Raw genomic sequence first — 23,437 nt, 5'->3', positions numbered from 1 at the left:
TAACTTCACTGCCTGTATGTGGTTAGACCATGTCCTTAACTTCTCAATGTTTCCTCTTCCTCAGTTTACATTGTCTGCACCCCTAAAGAGCAAATGAGATATGTGTGCAAGGTCCTGGGACCTGGAATGGCTGGCCTCTGTAATACCATCGTCTTTTAAGCGGGAAGGAGGAAGATTCAGGGCACGTGTTCCTCACTGTCTCACAGCATGGGGAGGACAAGCCCAGACTTGTAGCTGACAAAGATTTCTATGGCCATGCCTTCCAACTTTATTATAGACCACAACATGTCCTGAGATGGCATGGGTTCAACTGTTCCAGACCTGACTTGAAAGACTGGGACTCCTGGGCACAGGGATAGGTGACAGTGGCAGCAGAGGCAGTAAAACATGCTGTTAAAGGCTCAACAGGCAGGACTGACATGAGCACATGGATTCCATTCCCAAATCTTACTGTGCTGGTTTATCGTTTAAGCAGTTAAAGAAGGGCTCATCTTTCTGGCTCATTCCATTAAAATTATAGTCTTAAAATACAGATTTCTCTTTCCTGGGTGGGGTGCTGGGCGTCAAACCTATTTGTCAAACTTAGTATATAAGCCAACCTTTTACTTTTCCATGTAAAGTTTCTAGTTTTCTGTTTCCCCTTCCAGGAACCTAGGGCCTTGCACCTGCTAGTCAAGCACTCCAACCCCGGAGTGATTCCCCAGCCCCTACCTACAATTTTCAGTATTCTCTTTAAAGTCAAACCCAAGTTTTACCTTTGTGTGTGTGTGTGCACTCATGCATGCATGTGACCACATGTGCATGCATCTGTTATATGTGTGTATATGCATGCTAAGAAGTTGGCTTGTTCCTTCTGCCATATGTATCCAAGATACTGAGCTGATACCTGATAGACTTGACAGTAAGCACCTCTTACCCAATGAGTCATCACACAAACCCCAAACAAGATTTTATTTTTTAATTTTCTATGTGTGTAGGCTGCATGTATGTAAGTGTACTACCAGAGGAGGCCAGAAGCAGAGGATAGATCCCACTGAACTGAGGTTACAGACCATTGTGAGCCACCTGTAGGTGCTGGGAAATGACCCCTGGTCTTCTGGAAGAGCAGTAAGTGCTCCTAACCAATGAGTCATCTCTTCAGCCCCCAAAACCAAATTTTAAAACATGTCTGAAGTAACCTGTGATCTTTTTAACCAGCTTTCACTTCACCATGATTCATCCCTGCTTAACTTGGTGATGTTTTAGCAATGGCCTCTGATCTTTCATTGGTATGGGAGGTCCTTCTGTATATGTTGCTTTTATTGGTTAATGAATTAAAGACTCTGTTCTCGGCCAATGGCTTAATAGAACATAGCCAGACTGGAAGATCGAGAGAGAGAGAGAGAGAGAGAGAGAGAGAGAGAGAGAGAGAGAGAGAGAGAGAGAAGGTGGAGTCAAAGAGAAGCCATGTAGCCCCACCAGAGACAGCCGCCAGATGGAACCTTGCCGGTAAGCCACAGCCTCGTGACAATACACACAGATTAACAGAAATGGGTTAAATTATGTGCTAGCCAATAAGAAGCTAAAGCTAATAGACCAAGCAGTGATTTAATTAATACAGTTTCTGCATGGTTATTTCAGGGCTGAGCAGCTGGGAATAAATAAGCGGCCTCCTACTACATGTCATTATAGAGAACTTCACCAGATTTAAAGAAAACAACTCATTCCTTATCTGCTTATGTTCATAATTCATTGTTTGACTTAATATTAAGTGAAGCTATTCTAGTATGAGTACGGCAGGAATCTTGAGGCTTGGAACAGTTTGTATAAATATAAACTAAAGGGTGGGGAGGGAAGGATGAGAGGTTCCGGGACAAAGACCCATCATGGATGAGTCTCAGGTGCTCAGTGCTTCACACTCAGATGTGTAGACAGGTGGGGAGTGTGCATTACACAGGCAGAAGGCTGACAGCTGCAGTCCATTAAATTTCCCATAAAGGTTGTAGATGCCTAGATTAGTCTTGCCAGCAGGTGGCAGCCTTGGCTTGCTAACTGTCAACCCTGTCCGGGGCTGGCAGGCAGCCGGCCTTAACTGTGGTCAGAAGGCCTTTCCTCTTGAGACTTTGATCCCAGAAGTTCTTTTAGTGAGCTGGTGGCATTTTTCGCTTGAGACAAACTCAGCAGAATTCTACAGCTGTGGTGAGGGAACACAGCAGGGTCATGGGAATGCCCTGGTGGTTCCACCTCACTTCCCTCAGGCTCTGTTTCCCCTCTCACGGAGAGAGAGAGGTCCAGTCTCTCTAGTCTCATGTGGGAGGTTCTGAGGAATCAGTCGCTTTAGCCTTTCCTCTCTGAGCATAGGGAGGGTGGTGGTTAACGTTTGGCAAGAAATGCAGGCTGGTTGTAGCAGCGTGCCATAGCATAAATTAACATCCCAGGGACTCACTGACCCCCTGACCTCTTGGCAGGCATCCTAGTTGTAGAAATCTCCAGTCACCTTCCTAAGGACAGTAAGAGGTCAGACGTCAGTCTGCCTTACCACTGGGGTGGGAGCATATGGCCTTGTGTTGGTAGCCAGTGCTGCCCAGTAGCAGTGTGACCCTGGCCATTCTACTGCCCAAGTGTTGTCAGACATGGTACCTGAGACATTAGGGGCTTAAGGACTTTTCCACGTAGTAATCAGAAACCTGGCTACTTTAATGACCTCTTTAGCCCCCAACCCCACCCAGATCATCCTAGGTTACTGCTTAAGAGGGAAACAAAACCGCACACAGTGACACTGAGTAGGAGCAGGGGCAATGCTGCTGCCTGAAAGGCCAGTCCTCAGCCAGGCCTGCAGGTCAGTTTGTATTGTCTGCTTGACTGGATTTAGAAACAGGAGAGAGACCCGTGGGTCAGTGGATATATTGTGGCCATCTGTCTCGGGCTCCGGTTGCTCCAGGTAGACCAGCTCTTGTGCCACACCAGCTGGGAGCCTTCCTAGATGGTTAGGTATTTTAATCTGGCAACCAAAATGCGTCTGAGCTGCCTGTAAGCTGAGTGGGTAGGGGGACACATGAAGTCTGAGGATTCCAAAGGAGTGAGTAGACATGGAAATTAAGTGACTCTCTCACTCCCAGATCTGGAAGGTGGACCAGGCCCAGTATAGAGTAGGAGACACCCTGAGGACCCATGAGCTCTGCTCTCCTGCAGGCCCAGGCCTCTGGAGCTGAGCTGGGCCCCTGCAGAGAAGAGCATGCTACAGAGGGCAGCCCAGAAGACCCTGCAGGGCAAGGAGGAACCACAAAGGCTCTGAGGTGGGATAGCTTAAGGGGTGGCTATGGCTCCCCAACCACAGTGCTGGGACTCTCAAAAAGCTTCCCCCTGGGGACGCTCAACCTTTCTAGAATTACTTGATAAACTCCACTGGCATAGACATGAAGAATGAGGCTGGTGACAGGTGCTATGTTTTCAGAGTACATTTAATAAAGACTGAGGTTCTTGGCGGTGGTCCTGCTCTTAGGTGCCATTCCTTTGGATGGCTATTGGGAACTTTTCCTGGATGAGAGGCTAATGCTGATCTTGGCACTGTCCCCTCTGACACCTGCTGGGACCCATAGGTTTGAAGAAGCATCCAGATCCTGCCTGGACTATTTGGGGTCCTGACAGCCCCTGTGGGGTATCAGGCTCTTTCTATCTGGCGCTTGGGGTCAGATGGCCCTGCTGGTGGCCTGGCCCAAACTTGAAGCTTCTAGCTTCTCTGCAGCCTGTGGCCAGCCCCTGAGGGAGAGTGAGCAGACATACACAGACATATACTCTGCTCCTTTCATTCTGGGGCTCTGGCCCCTTTGGTCCCGACAGTCAAGCTTCCTAGGGTGGCAAAGAACTCCTCCATCTCCTTCTGCAGCAGCTGGTTCCTGCGCTCTGCATCCTCACGGGCCCGCTCTGAGTTCCGGAGCTTTATCTCCAGCATGGCATACTTCTTCTTCTCCTGGTCCAGCTCCTCTTCCAGCTGAGACATCTGCTTCCGCAAGTCAGCACTGCCCTCCTCGATGCTTAAAAATCAAGAAGAGGGAGTTTCAGACTCCAGCTACTGGAACTCTGTCACAGCAGGAATGACCAAGGCAGGGAGGACAGAGGCCTGCGGGGAGGGATCTCACAGCCCGTGGGGGCTCCCTGCAGGGAGGCTTCCTTGGATTTGGGACCCAGAAAAGCCACCCTAAGGATTCCTATCTTAGCACTGAGCACTAGATATAGCCTTTTGTCCCTCCAGCCCTGTCAACTGTCCTGGTGAGGGATCCTTGCCACTGGCAAGGGAGAGCAGAGGTCCCCTGAACTTTCTTCATGTGCTCGTACCCACAGCTCCTGCTGCTGTCTACGCACTGCTCCAGGGGAACATAAATCCAGAGGAAATTCCTGTCTGCCCTTCATGTCCTCCTTGGGGTCACCTCCCATGACCACCCTGTAAGTCTAGCCATACCAGAGCCTACACAGCAGTCTGAGCTCCACGGCATTGAAAAGACAGATGACAATGGGCCTAGCATCCTCTGAAATGCAGAGGTGACCCCCCTCATACTCCCCAGAGCACAGTCACCACACAGGGACAACATGCATGCATCACTGACCACAGTGAGTCTGCCCCCTCTGCCCCCAGGCACAATGCTTAGAGAAAAGTGACCTCCCTTTACCATAGCAACAGGCAATGCCATCAGAAAGGGGCCTCATGGAGGATGGCACTGAGTTCTCGCTTGCCTTCTGTCCCCTGTCCCCAGTCCTTGGTTTTTTTGTTTGTTTTGTTTTTTGTTTTTCAAGGCAGGATTTTCTGTAGCTTTGGAGCCTGTCCTGGAACTCGCTTTTGTAGACCAGGCTGGCCTCGAACTCACAGAGCTCTGCCTGCCTCTGCCTCCTGAGTTCCCCAGCCCTTCTTTGCTACCCTCTCCTTGCTTAGGCCTCCCCACTCTGTCTATGTTATGCTACAGTGACCTTGTCAAGTCCTCCTACTAAGTTGAGCTGTTCCCACCCATCAGTGAGCAAGGCCCATTCAATCCATCATCAGAACATGCACCAAAGACTCCTGTTTCTCCCATCTCCCCTCCTGACCCTGTGGCCCATGTCACTCCCATGGGCCGGAACTTCTACGGTCTCTTCATTCATTCCTACCGGACCTCCAGTAAGCTTTCATATCTGAGGAGCCAAAGTCCTTGAGACAGACGCTCCGTCAACTTTTTCACACACTGCCCTCTGAATAAGACCAAGCATCACCCTGGTTAAAGGCCCTGCCTTACGACCCTGCTCAAGGCTGGCACAGCTCCAAGGTGTGCTCCCCTAACCCCACCCCAAGCCTCCTATCCTCTCCTGAGGAGGGTCCCCTTCCATTCCCAGTGTGATTGTCCTTTATCCACTTCCAAGCATGCCATGTATTTCTAATGAACCTTGTGCATGGCTTCATCCTGACACCCCAAACATGAGTGAGGCAGAGAATTCTGGGGAGTTTGAGACACAGCTGTGCCCCCAGCATCCAGAGCAGCATCCATATTTTCACAAACAAAAGATTCTCTTAGGGATATACTGGAACAGGAGAGACTGGGTTTCAGGAAGCAGAATGGGGCTCCATGTATGCCAATAGAGGCATATTTCCAGAAGCCTAATGGATGGGACATGGTACAATGTCCTCTCCCCTCCTGTGCTGAAGACCACCCTCATTCTAAACTCCTTCCAAGTGGCCCAAGTCACTCTGTCAGGGCCTCCACTGTGCCCCCCAATTCTTCCCAAAAAGGGGCCTGTATAGGTAAGGAACAGAGATATCGAGGCTTGCGACAAGCTCCGGGAGTAGGCTGGTTTGCACACTGGGCAGTGTGGCCATCAGTGATACAGTCATTCAAAGCGCTGTTCTCACCCACTGCATCCTAGAGCACAGCCACCTGGCTCCTGGTGCCCTCGGCAGGCATCTGTGGATCCTGACCCACCAACCCTGAACATCCTAGGGTGTTTTTCCAAGGCAGGCAACCTGGAGGCTGGTTGCTCTGAGCCCCGCCCCTTGCAGCTTTGTTATCATAAGCTCGGCCCTTACCTTTTCAGGCTCCTCTCGTACTCAGTCTTCTGTTGACTCAGTTCTGCCCTGAGCTCGGCTACCTGGCCCTGGAGAGCCCGACAGCGGCGGACATGAGCCTGTGTGGGGCTTCCTGGATCATTGGGCTCACTGCTGCCACTGCCCACACATGTCTCCTCCAGGCTGTGGCCCAGGTCTGGTGACCTGTGGTCCTCACTGCTGCTGGGGAGGGGAGAGGGCTCAAGAGCCCACTCAGTGTGTAAGGAGCTGCAGGCAGAAGAGTCGCTGGCCCGACAGGCTGTGCAACTGCTGACAGATGCCTCTCGGGAGGATGAGGCTGCAGACCATGCCATGCTGGCCATGCTGGCAGTGCTAGGGAAGTGGCTGCATGGGGGCACATTGTCATAGGTGGAGAGTCTCTGTGACGAGCCCGTATCCTTGAGCCGGTCCCCTGATGAAGCCCGGCGGTGGCCACGTAGAGAGGATAGCCCGTTTATGAGCCAGTTCCCACCAGAGATGATGGGCACCTCTAAGGATGAACTGCCCCCTTTTGGGCTCTCCGATCGTGACCCCTGCCTAAAGGAGGACTTCCAGCCAGGCAAAGTGTGCATCCTCTTCCCAGGGCTGGTGGCTGCAGGACCAGTCTGGCTGCCAAGGCGTGGGGGAGAAGTTCTAGACAGTACTGCTGCGGCTGGCCCATCCAGAGATGAGGTCCTGTGTGTGGGCAAGCCAGGGCTGCCAGGCTCACCCTGGTGGTCCTGGGGGACCTCCTCAGAGCCCCACTCTACTGTGCCCTGGACAGTACCACGTGGCGAGGCAGGTTCTTCCAGGGAGGTTGCGGCAAAGAGCTGTCCGTGTTTGCGAATGAGGACAGTCATCAGATGCTGAACCAAGGAAGTGCCTATGAGAAAGAGCCAGGGTCAGCTACGGCTCAGACACAGGATGCCCGTTCCTGCAGGGCACCTTCACCTGGGTCTGAGAGAGGACTGTCACACCAGCCAGAACCAGGCACAGACAGGGCTGTGCCCACAAATCCCCTGAGCATGGAGGAAGCATAGCACTGCGCACCTAGGAGGTGGGAGATGCCATGCAGACACGATGCTCATCGAGGTCACAGGATGATGGAACTGGAAATCAGAACCTAGCAGGTTCCAAAGCACATCAACAACTCAGTTTCTCCTGTGCTATTGCTGCTACTGGCTGTGCCTTAATGAAGACCCTCTGAGGATACAGGGCTCTGGAACAGGGTTCTCTCTCTCTCTCTCTCTCTCTCTCTCTCTCTCTCTCACACACACACACACACACACACACACACACACACACGCGCGCGCGCGCGCGCACACGCATGCACATACATGCACACACATGCATGAGCATACATCCTTTTAAAAATTACTTATTTGGGGACTGGGAGGATGGTTCAGGAGTTAAGAGCACTTTTCATTCTTGCAGAGGACCTGGTTCAATTCCCAGCATCCAGAGAGTGGCTCACAACCATTTATAACTCGAGTTCCTACAGATCTTTCTGACCTCAGCAGGCACCAGACATGCACACGGCACACAGACATACATGCAGACCAAACACTGATACACATAAAAAATGCAATAAATAAATCTTTTTAAAAGTACTTATTTCATGTATGTGAGTATTTTGCCTGCATGTATTTATGTGAAGCACACATGTGCCTAGTGCCTGTGGAGATCAGAACAGAAAGTCAGATCAACTGGAACCAGAGTTACAAAGTATTGCAAGTTGCCACGTGGATACTAGCAACCAAACCTGGGTCATCTGCCAGAGCAGCAAACGTACTCAACCACAGAGCCATGGCTCAGCCCTGATAAAATCTACTTAATGTGTATAGAGATATGCATACACATAAATGCACATATGCACAGTGTTGGCCACCCAACCCCTCCATCATCCCTGAGATGCCGGGCTCCCAATCTGGGGGCACAGCTCCCATGTGGTGGTATGTGGCTCAGCAGTAAAGATAGGCTCATCCAAAGGTCAACAGTGTCTGCTCTATAGCCGTGCTCCCTCCAGCAGAGTTGGGAAGAGAGATTATGGCCTGGATGGACTTCCCATGGAAACCTAGTGGTCCAGGAGAATCACAGAAGACTTCTCGGCCAGAAAACTCGGCCCTCGCAGATTGGGCTGTGGGGCTGCTGCTGGCATCCAAGTTTGGGCCCATGTCCTCAGGTCTAAACCAGGACTTCAGGAGTGTCCTCACCAACTAGATGTGAGGCAAGCAAGTGTAAGGACCAGGCAGCAAGGTCCTTGCACTGGCTCTGCTGGGGACAGGCTTCCCAAAGGCTTGTGCATATAGGCTCTCGTTTCCACACTGGCCTCTCTCTACGTGGGCCCTCTGCAAGCTCGGCTGACAGGCCCTGCTGAGTCATCGCACCTCACGTGGCCTCCGTTTTATCATCTGGAACTTAAGGACTATAATCACACATAGGCCGGTGTGAGGACTGTACCTGAATGGCACAGATGAGCTGCAAAGCGGAGACTGTCTGGTTCCTTATTCGCCTCTTCCTCGCTTCCTTTTTCTGAGACCATGTCTCATGTTGTCCAGGCTGACCTCAAACTCCTGGACTTATGTGATTCTCCCGCCTTAGCCTCACTATGTTGCTCTTTTTTTGGGTTTTTTTTTTTTTTTTTTTTTTTGGTTTTTCAAGACAGGGTTTCTCTGTGGTTTTGGAGCCTGTCCTGGAACTAGCTCTTGTAGACGAGGCTGGTCTCGAACTCACAGAGATCCACCTGCCTCTGCCTCCCGAGTGCTGAGATTAAAGGCATGCGCCACCACCGCCCAGCGGGCTATGTTGCTCTTTTAAAACATCATTTTATTATTACTTATCACAAGAAAAAAATTCCCTGGTGCTTGCACAGGTCTATCCTCCAGGAACCTAAGACGATCACTTCACTGTGGCGTTAAAGCAGAAAATATCTGTGTGGGATCAAGGACAAGGACTCCGGATTCCCAGCTGCTCTGCCCTCTCTAACTACTGGTCATTTTCATTGTTTCCAATAACCGGTTGCTACCAGCCACAGAGGGAAGGAGGGTATGTCCCTAAAGATGGAGACAGGACATTTAAGCTATTGTTCCCCCTGGCTGTGCTAAGCATGTGCTGGCAACTCACAAGAGCCCAAACCTCCCAGCTTTGGGCACCACCAAGCCACCTCCCTTTTACCTTCCATGATGGTTACTGGATCCTCTATCTGTGGCCGAAGGATGTTAGGGCCAAAGACTGTTGCCAAGTTCTGGACACTCATCTTGTTGACATCTGAGTGGGCCTGCACTTCATCCAGAAACCTGCAAAAGAGAAAACGCCACTAGTGAAGCAGCAAATTCCGAACTCCAGTCTACCGTGAGCTCTGAGCCCCGCATGGCCACGCCCACCATACCATACCCCACCAAGCCCAGCCCGCACCGACTTCACCCTGCACCACCACCCACCCACCACACTAACACTCCAAGCTGCACTTCGCAGACATACCCACCATACCATACTGCTGATGCCCACCCCATACCAGTCAGCACCCCGCATTACTACCCGCTCTTCCATCAGTCCACATACCACACCTTACATACCTATGCTTTATGCTCCCGCATCTGTCACAGCTATGAACAGCCAAACCCTAGCCATATCCACACAAAACCCACCCCATCCATACCCACTCAGCTACCCTATATCCAACCACTCACTACGCTATCATGATACCTTCAATATGCAGGCATATCCCATAGCCACCCAACCCTCAACTTCATATAGTCATGCCCTCTAGCCACGCCCTATACCTCCAACCCCACCACATGGCCGCCTCTTTGTGCCCTCAGGCCCCCTTCCATCCCCACACTCAGCCAAGCATCTCAGACTTTCTATGACTGCTGGGTACAGTCAGCTGCACCTGTATGTGTTCAAGGAAGATAGCTCCTGAGATCTAAGACTATCCTGAGAAACAAAGGCCAAGGAACAAGATATGGCCATCCTTAGTGTAGAAGGCAAATGCACCATAAGCTTGGACCCCGCCTGGCACTGGGTGAGTGTCATCCCAGCAGACCCCTGCCAGCACCCAGCATGTGGGGAAGGGAAGTGAGAGGTACCCAGAAAGGCAGAGCTTGGCAGGGTCCTTCTGAAATGATTCACGACCGACCGCCTCCTGCAGCTCTGTGTTCTTACACACTCCTTGCCATCCTGACCCTTGCTGAGGCAGCATTGAGGGGGTGAATGGACCCTCTGTACTTTTGTCTCTCCAGAGGTGGAGGGAATGAGCCCAGAGCCAGAGGAGGCCCTCCCCAAACAGGCCACTTACCTGCAGATGTATCTGAGCAGGTTGTAGTTGGCCTGAGGAAGGTTGCTCACTTGTTTAGCTAACTCCAGAGTCCCCTTGTGAAGAAAGAGAACAGAGAATTTCAGACACCAGCAGTATGGCCTCCCCTAACTGGAGAACGGCTGGACAGGAGGAGGGAGGGATGCATGGCCAATCCCAGCTGACCTTCTCCTTCCCTCCAAAGTGTGGCTGTGACCTCTTGAGGAGACTGATTTCATTTCTGGGAGCTGGAGTGAGGGGTGGCCTCTGCAAGGCCACAGAGGAATGTCTCGGCTCACTTATCAGGGCACAAATATTTGCCAGATAACAACTCTCACCCAGACACACTCACGGAGAAGGCAAACAGTCTGTCTGCCGCAGCAGCCCAGAGCTGCAGATGGCTCCAGCAAGGCCAGGAGGGCAGAGCGTGGAGGGGAGGGGACTGAGGCCTGTCCTGGTGGCTATCTCAGAAAACAGGTAACAGGCTCCTCGGTCTTAACACCGTGAGAGCCTGGGAGTCTCAGCCAGGTGTGGGAGACCATGGGGAAACAGAAGTGTGCGTTGTGTGGTGGCTAGAACTGGGTACGCTGTGTTAAGAGGGGTCTGCCTTCCACCCCACCCCACTTCTACTCATGCGGAAACTATCAGAGGAGAATTGGAGTCCTACACAGACTCCACAGCTGAGGGTCCTCCTTCCCCGACATAGCAGCCTTGCAGTCAGAACCCATGTGCCATTGATAAATCGACTCCACAAGCCTGCTGCCCCCCCCAAGCCCACCCCCAGGATGTGTCCCGGGAGGCACTGACCTCCCCCTCGTCCTTGGTGAGCAGCTGGGCGCAGCTGAGGAAGTCCTCATACCTGGCGAAAGGGATGACGGGCTCTGGGAGCTCCCGAAGGTAGAGCTTCAGCAGGGAGGCCACTGTGTGCACGTCTGTGGTGCTGGGGTGAAAAGGGGGACATGAGTGAGAACATGACCCCAGGAAGCTGCAGGACTAACACGTACGCTATGACCTCCCAAGAGACCAGGACAGTACCCGGTCTCAGGTCGAGGTGTGTGCATATAGCTAGCTGCAGACCCTGGCTGCCTGCAAGCACAGAAGGCAGGACCCCTGCATCGGGGGAGGGTGACAGAGAGACCAGAAGTTTCAACTTGCATCTACTCACCAGCCTCACATCACTGGCTCAAATCCAGTCTCGTGTCTAAGGGGTGAAGAGAATTCGGTTTTGTGTTCACAGTGTGGGACTTGGCAGATGTTCTACTGCAGAAGCCACAGCACATGGCTAGTCCTCTCACAATGAGAATTCTGCTTTGTGTTCACGGTGTGCGACTTGGCAGATAGTCTGCTGCAGAAGCCACAGGGCATGGCTGGTCCTCTCACAACAGCTGCTCAAGGTAGAAGGAATCACCTGTGACCTGGATCAGCTCACAGGAAGTTCTCATGGGGTACAGTCAAGTCTTTGCTTGAGCTTGCTTAGTTCCCGGGATGAACCCTGGCTGAATTGGGGAGTCTATATCAGAGGGATCCCATCAGGGCTAACCTTCCTGCAGAGAGCAGCACCCAGCACTGGCTGGACAGGTGACAGGTCAGGTCCCTGCCTCTGGTCTCAGCGCCTTGCTCCATCTCTAGGGCTGTGGATGGCCACAACTGGACTTAGTCTCCACTATGGGTTCAGAGACGCCTAGGCTGAAGTGTGTGTGTGCTGGGGCCAGGGTATTCAAGGGTATTCCCAGTTCAGGCTCACTCTCTCTTTTCCTATCTGCCTTGACTCTGTGGGGCAGTTCTGGCCACAGCTGGCACCCCTTCCAAGGTGGCACTTCAAGCTACACCTGGGCCGGCAGATCTTGGCTGCCTAATAAGGTGGCACTTGACCATGTACCATGCTGGCATCATAAAGCCCTGGGTTCTTTTGGCAGACATTTGATATTATGGCCTCCATATGACCATACATTCCCAAGATTCACACATGTGGGCTTCTTCTTCCTGACCTCCTTTCGGGAGGCAAGCTGCTGCTGCTGCTCACTACCCACTGCCTCCTCCTAGGTCACTTTCTCTATCCACGCTGGAAGCCAGTGTCCTTCCCAGATGGGACTTCTGGGTTGGCAGCTGCTGCCCCCTCAGAGACAGGAAGTGGGACTGGTTACATGCTAGCCCCTTGCAGTCCACAGACTTCCTGTCTTCATTCTTGCTCAAAGTCCCTCCCACACTACCCATTGCCCATGGAGACCTGCAGCTCAGCTGCACCCCATGGCCACTGTTCCTCACACTTTTGCTCTCTTGTGGTTTCCTCTGCAGCCTTCCATCCCCCACTCATTGCCGGTCTTTTCTTTAACGCTTGACTCCAGTGTCCCTGAATTCCGTTCCCACACCACTGCTGCACACCCATCACATTCTCACCAGTACAAAGAGAACATTCCAAGCCAATGCCTGGGTCCATCAGCCTGGGAGTCTCACAGGACATGCTACATGCGGCTGGTGGGCTGAGGCAAGGCCACAGCAAGACACTGGGGATCAGCAGACTGCTCCGGTCAACTGAGCCATTTCCACTGACCACGCCTCCACCTGAGGCTTCCCATCCTCTCTTCGTCCTCAGAGTCACCCTCTTGCCCATGTCAACAACAACATCCGTCCAGAATGAAGGTCTTACTTGGAGAACACACACACACACACACACACTCTTCCCATCCATTCTTTCCCCACTGGCTCATAAGCTCGTATCTGCACCCCCACCATCCTAATCTATTCTACACACACACACACACACACACACACTCACACCTAGGGCTGACTATTCCTATGGAGAAAGAGTAAGCAGATGAAAAGGAGTTTAGTGGTAAAGGAAGCCCAAGGCCAGAAGCAACACCCATAGGCAGGCTAGTACAAGGGGGGTGGGGGGCCTACGGCACAAGACAGAGTAAGTCTGGGAAGGGAATCCCCATCGTGCAAGCCCAGTTGGTTGGTGGAAGGAGGACTCCCTGTGAGGAGTTTTAGGAGGACTCCCTGTCACAGAGTTGTGGGGAACACAGCTCCAGTGCTCAGAGTAGGCAGGTGGGCATGGAAGCAGAGCCCTTGGGCCTCTATGATTGAGGGCAATAAAGCCCTGAGATGTCCCTATGAGTGAGCTTGGGGGAAAAGAGCCCCAGGGCACACTTTGAACCAGGCTGGACAGGGCCGCAGATCCCTGGGGCCCTGTGAGTTGGTGGACACAGCTCCTCTGTGAATAGCAGAAACTGGACGAGAATGGTCTCGGAAACATGAAGGGGTTTCTGAAGCCCTGCCCTGCTGGAGAGACACTGCTGAGATGCCTGCCTGGGAGGAGGAACCGTTAAAGCTGCAGGAAGAAAGGTACCATAATGGAAGGGGCAGCTAGGAGCCATGGCCTGGAGGAAAGGGCCTCGTCATGCTGCCCAAGCTGAGATGCAGGTCTATGGAACTGAATGCAGGGATGGACACCAAACTGGGCTCGGCTGGCACCACACATTAAAACAGGAGGCATGACAAGATGATGATACCAGAGGGTGGGTTAGGCCCGAAGGCTTGGTACCTTGCCAGGAAACCCCAGGGAGTTTGAATATGGCGGTTCAAGGTCTGATGATTTTCCAGTGTCTAACACTGCAGCAGGGTGTCTGACCCTGGGAAGTTTCTAAAAGCCCCTGCCCCCAGGTCCTACCAAGACCGTGATTGCTGGAAGCAGTCTCTAACCTTGATGCCTACAGGAGAGACAAGGACTGTCTGGCAGAGATGGAGAGAATAAGCCATAAGCTTCTACAAGCTGTGGACAGGCATTCAAAGGCTCCAGGTATAAGGGACTCCAAAGCCCCGTGGTTAGTCCTAAGCACCACAGGTAAGGAAAGAAATGTCACAGCTCTGGCTATAGCCATGGTTCTGGGAAGAAACTGGATGGATGAGTGTTACACTCTGTAGGACCAGGAAAGCCCAGGGCTGTAGGCACTGCAGGGCTGGTTTGTCCTGTGGTAGTAGGATCTTTGTCTGAGGGAAGATGTCAGAAAAGGCAGCTTTATGGATGTCTGGTTTAGTTTGATGGCTTGATACAAGAACTCTATGCAAAACTGATCTGTATCAAGTGGGGTCCTGGCAGAGAGAAGCGAGCCCACACAACCCCATGGAGTTCCCCCACTCTCAGGCCCAGGGAAGTGGATGTAGTTTCCACATAGTAGCCATGGGAAAGTCCCAGCGATGAGCACAGATCCAAGGCAGGCAGAAGCAATTGTCTTCTGACTGCGATGGAACTCAGCTGCTAGGCCACCATACCACTGTGGAAGCTTGGGCTGGGTCACTAAGAAGAGGTAGAGCTAAGAGGCACACTTCAGGAAGCCTGGACTCCAAGATGCAGCTATGTCTAAGCCATGCCGGCCTGGCAGCCAGCTGAGGCCTTCTTCCCTCTACCAGGGTCAAGGAAGAGCTGCGAACACTACCACATGGCTGACCTTGTTTGTGGCAGACAATCTCAAGAAGACCAGGGGACCAGCGTGACTCTGTGCACTGGCAGTCTGTCCTCTGAGCAGACTGGCTAAACGCTCATGAGTCATAGCAGCAGCCGACATACCAGGCAGGCCCTGCTCAGAGACGCTCGTGTCAAGGGGAAACTACAGCAGGCTTAAAAACTGGTCCCACCTCTCCTGCTGTCTCTCAGAGCTCACCTGTCAAACAGAGGCTTCTCCCCACAGTCGAAGGAATCCTGCAGGTCCCTCACCAGGTTGGCCTGGCCCGGCATACGGAAGAGTCCCTCTTCACCCAGTCCTCGCTCCCGGATGAAATCCACACACTGTTCCACCAGCAGAGGTGCCAGGCGAGGGCCATACTTCCGCTCATGGTGTACTGTGTCCTCCAGCCGCTGCCCAAAGATCCCTGGACACAGAAAGAGACTGTTTAGATTCCTCTGCCGCTCTGCTCAATGGCAGGTGAAGGGTGTCTGGGACAGCTGAAGGCAGAGAAGGCTGTGGGTACCAAAGGAGGCTCTTTCCAAGGGTACAGATTAGACGCTGGGAGGGCACCCCCAAGTGGCTAGGCAAGGCTCTTAGCATGGCTAGCCTGGCCTGAGGGAGCATGTATTTGAATTGTGTTCATGGATTTGGAACTCACTCCAGATGGGAAACCCAGGCACATGAGAATGAGCAGATCCTTCTTGGGTCAGTCCCTTGGGCACTGCTGTAAAAGGGAGGCACAGGACAGCTCACGGGACAAGACTGTTGACACACTGATGTGAAAAACATCATCCCATTCAACATCATTCATCAAAATGATGCAGTGAGTGCCGGGGTGCTAGCTCAGCTCAGTGGGTAAAGCCTCTACACGTAAGTGTGAGGACCTTAGTGCAGATCCGTGTAACTCTGGACACAGTAGCACCCATGTGTAATCCCATGTTCCTAGAGTGAGATAGGAGGAACTCTAAAAACTTTGGCCAGCTATGTTGTCATACACAGTAGTGAAGAAAAAACCCTGTCCCCAACAAGGAGAGACAACCAAGGTTGCCTTCTGTACACACACACACACACACCAGAGAGGAGAAGAAGAAAAACAACAACACTACAAGACATTGCCTCACATCCCTCAGGCTACTGTCATCAGAAGAGAAACTGGGGAGAGCGGGCAGGGAGGAAGAGGAACCGAAAGTCTCCGCACTGCTCAGGGTAGGGGAATGAAGCACTGTGTACCACTAGCAGGGACAGGAGATGGTGCTGCTGGGATATCCATGCAGTATGGTATCTCAGTTTAGTGAATTGAGAACTGAATTATTGTGCAAGCAATTCCAGTGCTGGTTAGATGAGGGAAAAGAACTGAAAGTAGGGTGTCAAAGGTGTGTGTGTGTGTGTGTGTGTGTGTACGTGCACAGCAGCTTTGCAAACAGCAACGCAAGGTGGGGGGCGCTCCGCCGGCCATCAGCACATGAAACGTTCTGTGCCTGCATAGTGAGACGTGGTTCCACCCTGCAAAATCAAGAAATTCTGAGAGGCTTCGACAGGGATGAATCCAGAAGATACTGCAAAAGAAGGCTCTCCCAAAGGGACGAAAGCCGTGTGACCAAACTGGTAAGGATTCCTACATTGCCACTCTCAGAGGAAGGAGGTAGAATAGTGTGGTCGCTGGGGACTGGGAGGGAGGTGGACGGAACTGTTCAGGGGTATAGCTTCAAAGATAGGGAAGGAAGGTTCCACCGCCATCTGAGCTTTAAGAAGGATGAAGCAGTCGAGGAGTGGTGGTGCTCGCCTTTAACCCCGGCACTCGGCGAATCTCTGTGAGTTCGAGGCCAGCCTGGTCTACAGAGCTACCAGGACAGCCAGGGCTCCACAGAGAAACCCTGTCACAGAATGGCACTGCAAATGCTGAACCTTAAACTGCACAATCTGGAAATAAAGCACTCAGAGCTGGTGAGGAAGATGCCCCTGTCCCACATGCCTTTTCAGGGAAAGGTGTGCACCATATGCACACACAGTTTGGGATTTTTTTTTTTGTTCATGTGAACATGTGAACATGTCAACTTGTGTGTGCCTGTGGCAGGGTCCAAGTGAAGCCCATTCAGTGTGGCTCTGGATGCAGTAAACATCCCAGCTCTTCTGCCACCACCATGAAGATGGGGGCGCCCAGCAGCAGGCCCCATGAACAGGGATCATCAGGTCACAGCAGAGGAAGTGGTACTGGAAAAGATGGAAACCTCCCTCTTCTGGTACTTGGCAGGCTAGTTCCCTGACTGTGATTTTGGGGAAGGCTGAGAGCCTGGAGCCCAGGAACAAGCTGGATACTTGGGCAGCTCAAAGCAGGCCAGACTCAGGCCTAACAGTGTCCTAGCCTTTGCGGTCAGAGCTGGTTGGTCCAAGGACACAGAGACCCTGCTCTTTCTCTCTCAGGACTCAGTCACCCACGCTCAGGACCTAGGCTGCACAAGTTTACCTCCTCCTGTCACATTGAAAAGTTTTTTTTTTTTTGGGGGGGGAGGGGTATTTCAAGACAGGGTTTCTCTGTGAAACAGTCCCAGCTGTCCTGTAACTCACTCTGTAAACCAGGCTGGCCTCGAACTCACAGAGATCCACCTGCCTCTGCCTCCCGAGTGTTGGGATTAAAGGCATGTGCCACCACCATCTGTTTTTTTTTTTGGGGGGGGGGAGGTGGAACATTTTTTAAATTAGCTTTTTTTTTCTCCTTCTCTCCTTCTTTGTTTCGAAGTGCATACGCTAGGTAAGCTTTTTGTCATTGAGCTGTACCCCAGCTCTTGAGTTTCTCTTGAAATATCTGTGCTTAGGGCAGCAACAGGCCCAAATCTCCACAAGGCAAGCGTGATAAAAGACAGAAACCCACTGCCGATTCCCTGTTGCCTCCCACTCAACTCGGCTGCTTCCTGCTTTGAGGCATTTGTGACTACAGACCTCCCGAAATGACACTATAGTCTGTATAAGTGGGGAAGGGGTTCCAGCCCACAGAAGGAAGCCACGGGAAGTCATGTCTGTTGTAACCAGAAGTACCATTACGTCAAATGAGCAGGCACGGAACACAGAGAGGAAGAGCCCATGGATAAAGTGTCCCCAGGTGGGGCGGCGGCAAGTTTGGTCTGGCACCTGCCTCCTCCCCACCACCCATGTGGACCTTTCCTTCAGCTTTGCCCACGCCTCAACCTCGCCAGTGTCAGCTTCCACACAGTTATGCCCATGTCTACCTGGGGTTTTTTTTTGTTTTGTTTTGTTTTGCTTTATTTTTTAATCTTTGGGGGCCTGCCGTAGCTCCCAAAGGGACTTTTTTACTTTTGAATGTCCAGCCTTAGCTTGGCTTGTTTCTAGCTAGTTTTTCTAACTTAAATTATCTCATTTCTCTTTAAGTACATTTTACCTCTGGGCTCTTAGCCTTCCTTTAGTCTTTATATGTTCCTTTCCTTCTTACTCCACGGCTGGCTGTGTGGCTGGGTGACTGGCCCCTGGCATCCTCCTCTCCTCCTGTTCTCCTCCAATTTTATTCTCTTTGCCTGGCAGCCCCGCCTATCCCTCTTCTGTCTTGCTACTGGCCATTCAGCTCTTTAGTAGACCAAATCAGGTGTTTGCAGCAGGCAAAGTAACTCAGCTTTATAGAATTACACAAATGTGACATCAAAGGATGCAACACACCTTTGCGGCAGTAAACAAATGCTCCACGGCACAAACGACTGTAACACATCTTCAACTAAAACTCCACAGCACCCGTGCACATGCAAGGCCTTCTGTGTCCATTGCTTCTCCCACCCCCAGGGCCATAGCAGTGTAAAGACACTCATTTCTGCAGGGCCACGGGCAGAGGTGGAGGACTGAGATTATGGGAAGGACAAACACAATGCAGTGCTTTTGCCTATCTCAAGTCACTGGACTCAGCTCCTGGCCTCAGCTCCCAGCGACTGGAGACCAGTCAGGAAGACAGAAGACTTGCCAAATTCTCTCCACAGACTCACAAAGCTCAGGTGAGTCCAACCAGCCTCCTTGCTCCCCACACCCGCCTCTCACTGTGTGTCCATGCCTGGCCCTGTTCTAAGAGCAGAAGTCCCCCTATTCTCAGGGGAGGCAAACCCAGATCCCCAGGGAAACTGTAGACAACACCATTCCCTAAGTAGAACATGCATGATCTAAGGGTAAACTGAGGATTTCGGCACCAGACATAGAAAAGGAGATCACGACTGCTCCATAGTACGCTTGAGGGGAAGATTTTTATTTTATAAGGGAGCGAACAGCCAGAGGCATCCGGAAGAGTCCAGAGCAGGGAGACAGAGTAGATGTGGCCAATAGACTGCACTTGGCCACAAGAGGAGAGAGAGGGGAAGAGAGGGAAGGAGAGAGAGAGTGAAGGCAAAGGGGACCAAGAGGGAGGGGCGGGAGGGGCGGGAGGGGCAAGAGGGAGAGGATGAAAGGGGAACAAAAGAAAGGGCATACCTGAAATAGCAGTTACAAGGGGTGAGTGAGGCACTTGGGGAAGGAAGCCCATGAGTTGGAGAAGTTTAGGGTGGAGCACAGGGTGAGGAGAGACAGGATGCAGCCTTCTTGTGGTACTGAGGGAGCCTGGAGGCGGCATGCACTGCTTTGGTGTGCTAACAGGTACCGCTGATAGACATCTGTCTCTTTAGGACCTGAACTAAGGAGCTGGCAAAACAGAACAATTTTAACAATGTACCAGTGCGGAAGGTCCCTTCCGTAGGTGCCCTGCTCCCTGTACCCCTTCTCCGAACTCATCTCTTTGTACTTCAGCATTTTCACTTAAAGGAGCAGCTCCTCAAATGGCCAGCGCTACTCTTGTGCTTGGGTCACTGTGGAATAAGATAAAGGCGGTGTGAATACCAGCACTATAGTACCACAACAACGGATCTGATAGGCAGGTGACATAAACAGAACAAACACCCCAAAACGATGACTCATATCCCAGACACGGCAGAGTGGGAGGGTTCGAGATTTCATCACAACCCACAATTTAAAACTTATGAGCTGTTTGCTTATGGAATTTTCCACTTTGTACTTTCAGGTGGCAGGTAACCCCTGGAAGCTAGAACCCTGGAATGTAAAAGCTGTGGATGTGTGAGCAACACCAGGAGTCTCAGAGTCATCCCGGGTTGTGAGCATGCTCCCCGATCCACCCACTGTGATCTTCACTTTACTAACCAGGCAAGCTCTGCCCTGCTGGCCTCCACCAGCCCCTAGGCACAAAACTTAGACGAGCCCATCTGTCCACACGGCGGCACCCAGTCTTGACAGGTCTGTCTGTGACAGCCCCTCCCAACCCTGCCTCCCACTGAAGCCTTCCTGAACATTCTCACTGGCCCCAGATAGGGGCAACGGGAAAGTCACAAGGTCTCGGCACTTCAAAATAGAAGAGGTTTGGGGAAGGAGGTGACAGAGGAAACAAGCAAGTACGAGGAAGGGGACTAAGGGGTCAATGGAGTAGCTGTGATGGAGAACACCTGGTGCTGGAGGGCAGGGATGAGGAAGGATACCTGGAGGGGAGACAAGGTTACATGAGCACTGGCCCCAGATGCCAGGAGGTCGGGGCACGGGGGGCGGGCAAATAATAAGACCAAAGAGACCCAGGTTCTGGACACACATTTGGCTAAACCAGTGGACCACAGGCCTCTGTCTCCATCTACCGAGTATAGTAGCATCTATGTTCACAGAGTGCCCCAAGACCCAGGATGGTCCCGCATTCCCAGGCCATCCCCTCTTCCATTAGACTTTTGAAAGGAAAAATCCAGACCTCATTCCTGCTCAGCCTCCTGATTCTTCCTTGCCAGCTGCCCCCGCTGTAGGCAAGCCACGATCAGGCCTCAAGCAGCCTCCCTTTCCAATGGCCCTGCCCACTGCTTTCTTTACCACAGTCTGCCTCTCTGGCAGACCCTGTGTGGCCTGGCCCCACCTGTTGAACTCCCAAAGCCCTCCTGGCAAGTCTCAGAGGGGAAATATGCCAAGAATCAGTTCCAGTAGGCTTGTCATGTTGCTGGAAACCCAGCCAGTACGTGGTTCCTAGAGGTCCCGGCCCACGGTCGTCACAAAGTGCCCACTCTGCCAGCTGAGAGGAAGCTGTCAGGGATGGCTTTCCTCAGGGTAGACCTGCGGTCACAGCTTCTGTCTGGCCAGCTGTTCCATCCAGCCTACGTGCCTCCAGTAAGTACCTCTCAGAATCTCAAGCAGGAGTGGAAGCCACAGTCCCAGCTGCTGCTCAGAGCTCATTCTAAAACACCTTGGAAGTGGCCCTCAACCTCCCTGCCGAGTCCTGGAGCTATGCCCACGGGTGAACACGCAATAACAACACAGGGCACCTAGTGCCTCAAGAGAAGCGGTGGTGGTGGTGCGAGGGGGCCAGCGTCCTGCCACAGCAAGAAAGGGAGGTCACTGGGATTCCCTCTGGATCTGGTCCCAGAGCTGAGGCAGCAGGTCGGCTTGGCTGCTGTCTATCTGCCTTTGGCTCTCCCCAGTGGAGAGGAGGCCACAGTCGGGGTGGGGGGGCGGGGGGAGGACAACGAGAAAACAATTCTCCAGAGGTTTGCAAACTTTGGGGAAACCTACAGTCTCCCTCTTATCTACAAACTTTTCTTGCTCTTTGGTTCACTCCCACCTGCAACCTGCCCTGCACCGAATCCTGGAACATCCACCCTCACTTTGATTGGACCACCGACTTCAGGTCCTGCTTTCTGAGGCAGTCTGATATTGGCAAGAGGCTGAAAACCCTTCTAACTTGCCCTCAGCGTGGCTGGAACACCACCAGAGGTTAAAGCACTAGAGGATGGGTTTGTCCAAGGCCAGTAAGGCCCCAAGGCAAACCTATTCCCTCCTCTGCTTGGTGGCGATCCAGAGGCCAGCAACAGGCCAGCAACAGGCCCTGGAGTCCCAGCTTTTGACCCATCTCCTTCTAGGTGTCTAGGCAGTCGGGGATGGGGAAGATATTAAATTCCTAGATGTAGTTTCCCATCTCTCCAAACAGCTTTCACTCCTGCCGGAAAGGATAGGGGATCCCCAGTTCCTCTTCCCCGACACGCACATGCACATACATCCCCGCAACCCCCCGGGACCAATCTAGGATCCCCGGGCTCCGTAATGCAGGCCACCCTCCCTGTGATGCGGGCCACCCTCCCTCAGCCCCCATCCCCCAAGCCCCGCGTCCCGTCGAGCCCCTACCTGGGGCGGCGGGCGCGCAGCAGGAGGGCAGGCGGCAGGGCGGCCGTGGGCAGGCGCAGCTGGAGAAGGCCCGAGCAGCCGGCATCAGGCCCATGGCGCGCCCGGGCGCGGCGGCGCGGCAGCAGAAGCAGGAATGCCCGGCACGCGCACAGGTAGCGTCTTGCCCGCCGCCTGCCCGGCCAGAGCCGCCCGGGGCCGGACCTGGGGCGAGGGAGGGAGGATCGAGTGCCTGAGATGCCTCCCCGCGCTAGGAGCTCCCGGTGCGCACCCCCTTTTCTGCACCGCTGTATCAGGAGCCCTGAGTTGGCAGCAGCTCCCCACGCGATCACTTCCTAGCTGGGGCCCCGCTTCAGGAGCACCCAAGCAGACCAAGGGCCCAGAGGCACGAGTTTCAGGAGGTGCAAGGGAGGCCAGAGAGGATTGAGCAACTGGTTCTGAATCACCCTGCCAGCAGAGCCTTAATGCCCAACCTAAAGGGGATCCCACACTCCAGGTCTCCTACCTCCTTGAAACCAGGTTTGGATTTGACCTTGTCTCCTCCCAACAGATCTAAAAGATAATTAACAACTCATTTTTACAAGAAGCTGTGAAGCCTCAGATAGGATGCGATTTGCCTGCAGTCTCCTAGCTGAGAACCTATAGATCATTCCAAAATCATCTTTCTGCAAAGCCTAACCTCTCTGGGTTGGTCTAGAAGAGCTCACAATCGTGTGTTCCGAGTGGTGTGCAGGGTCAGCCTACACCAGGAGGCCGGTGGTCAGAAGGAGAGAATGAAGAGATGGAGAGAGGGAGGAAGAAAGCCCTGAGTTTGGGGGAATGGGGTCCCTCCTCAAGCTAGGTAGACGTACAAGGGACCACCACTTTACCTGCTCAGGTTTAGTAGGACATAGCTGGGAGTACGGACCACCGAGGGAAACTTTAGAGCTGCTCTAAGAACCAAGATAACCCATTGAGTAATTTTAAGAACACACCTTGAGCCAGGCAGTGCTGTCCCATGCCTTTAATCCCAGCACTCAGGAGGCAGAGGTGGGTGGATCTCCCTGAGTTTGTGGCCAGCCTGGTCTACAGACTGAGATCCAGGACAGCCAGGCCTATGTAGATAGACCCTGTCTCAAACCTTAATGCAAAAAGATCCATAACAATCAAAGTATCAAAGTGGTAAATAAAGACAGACTGAGCAAGTCTCAATCACGTCCTGTCTTTATTCCAAATGGGGTATTTTGATGTCATGTCCTGGTGACTTCCTCACCTTACACACCCCGAGGAGCTTGGTTAGGTATGAGCTGACTGAGGGTGGAAAGGCTGTTGCAGACTTTCAGGGTAACTGCAGGGTGCTTGAACTACAAGAGGAAGAGGAGATAAGGGGACTTACCAGTCCAGGAAGTGGAAAAGGCAAGGGGTATATCCTTACGCTTATGTCCCTGGGGAAAGCACACACTCCCAAAGTTTCGAGCTCTGGGACACTGAGGCTAATGTTAGCGCAGGCCC

General features: G+C 52.7%; 1 protein-coding gene across 7 annotated transcripts in view; it reads right to left on the bottom strand.

Annotated features, from left to right (window-relative positions):
- Window positions 1-3,442: 3,442 nt before the first annotated feature.
- Window positions 3,443-23,437, bottom strand: part of Arhgap22 (Rho GTPase activating protein 22) — a 153,856-nt gene continuing 133,861 nt past the window's right edge. For 5 of the 7 annotated variants that reach the window (XM_057769749.1, XM_057769752.1, XM_057769750.1 and 2 more), the window contains 6 exons: window positions 14,981-15,188; window positions 11,127-11,259; window positions 10,323-10,396; window positions 9,200-9,321; window positions 6,029-6,908; window positions 3,443-4,013 (listed from right to left, as the gene is read on the bottom strand). In XM_057769749.1, coding sequence (XP_057625732.1) covers window positions 3,785-4,013; window positions 6,029-6,908; window positions 9,200-9,321; window positions 10,323-10,396; window positions 11,127-11,259; window positions 14,981-15,188 — 1,646 coding nt within the window. In that variant the 3' untranslated portion in view covers window positions 3,443-3,784. Of the gene's footprint in view, window positions 4,014-6,028; window positions 6,909-9,199; window positions 9,322-10,322; window positions 10,397-11,126; window positions 11,260-14,980; window positions 15,189-21,949; window positions 22,133-23,437 lie in introns of those variants that run through there. The other 2 variants (XM_057769755.1, XR_009057138.1) reach the window with 2 other exon arrangements.

This window comes from Chionomys nivalis, chromosome 5 (assembly GCF_950005125.1).
Source record: "Chionomys nivalis chromosome 5, mChiNiv1.1, whole genome shotgun sequence".
Classification (NCBI taxonomy): Eukaryota; Metazoa; Chordata; class Mammalia; order Rodentia; family Cricetidae; genus Chionomys; species Chionomys nivalis.
Note: the sequence above shows the minus strand (reverse complement) of the source record. Positions and strands in the feature narration are given on the sequence as shown.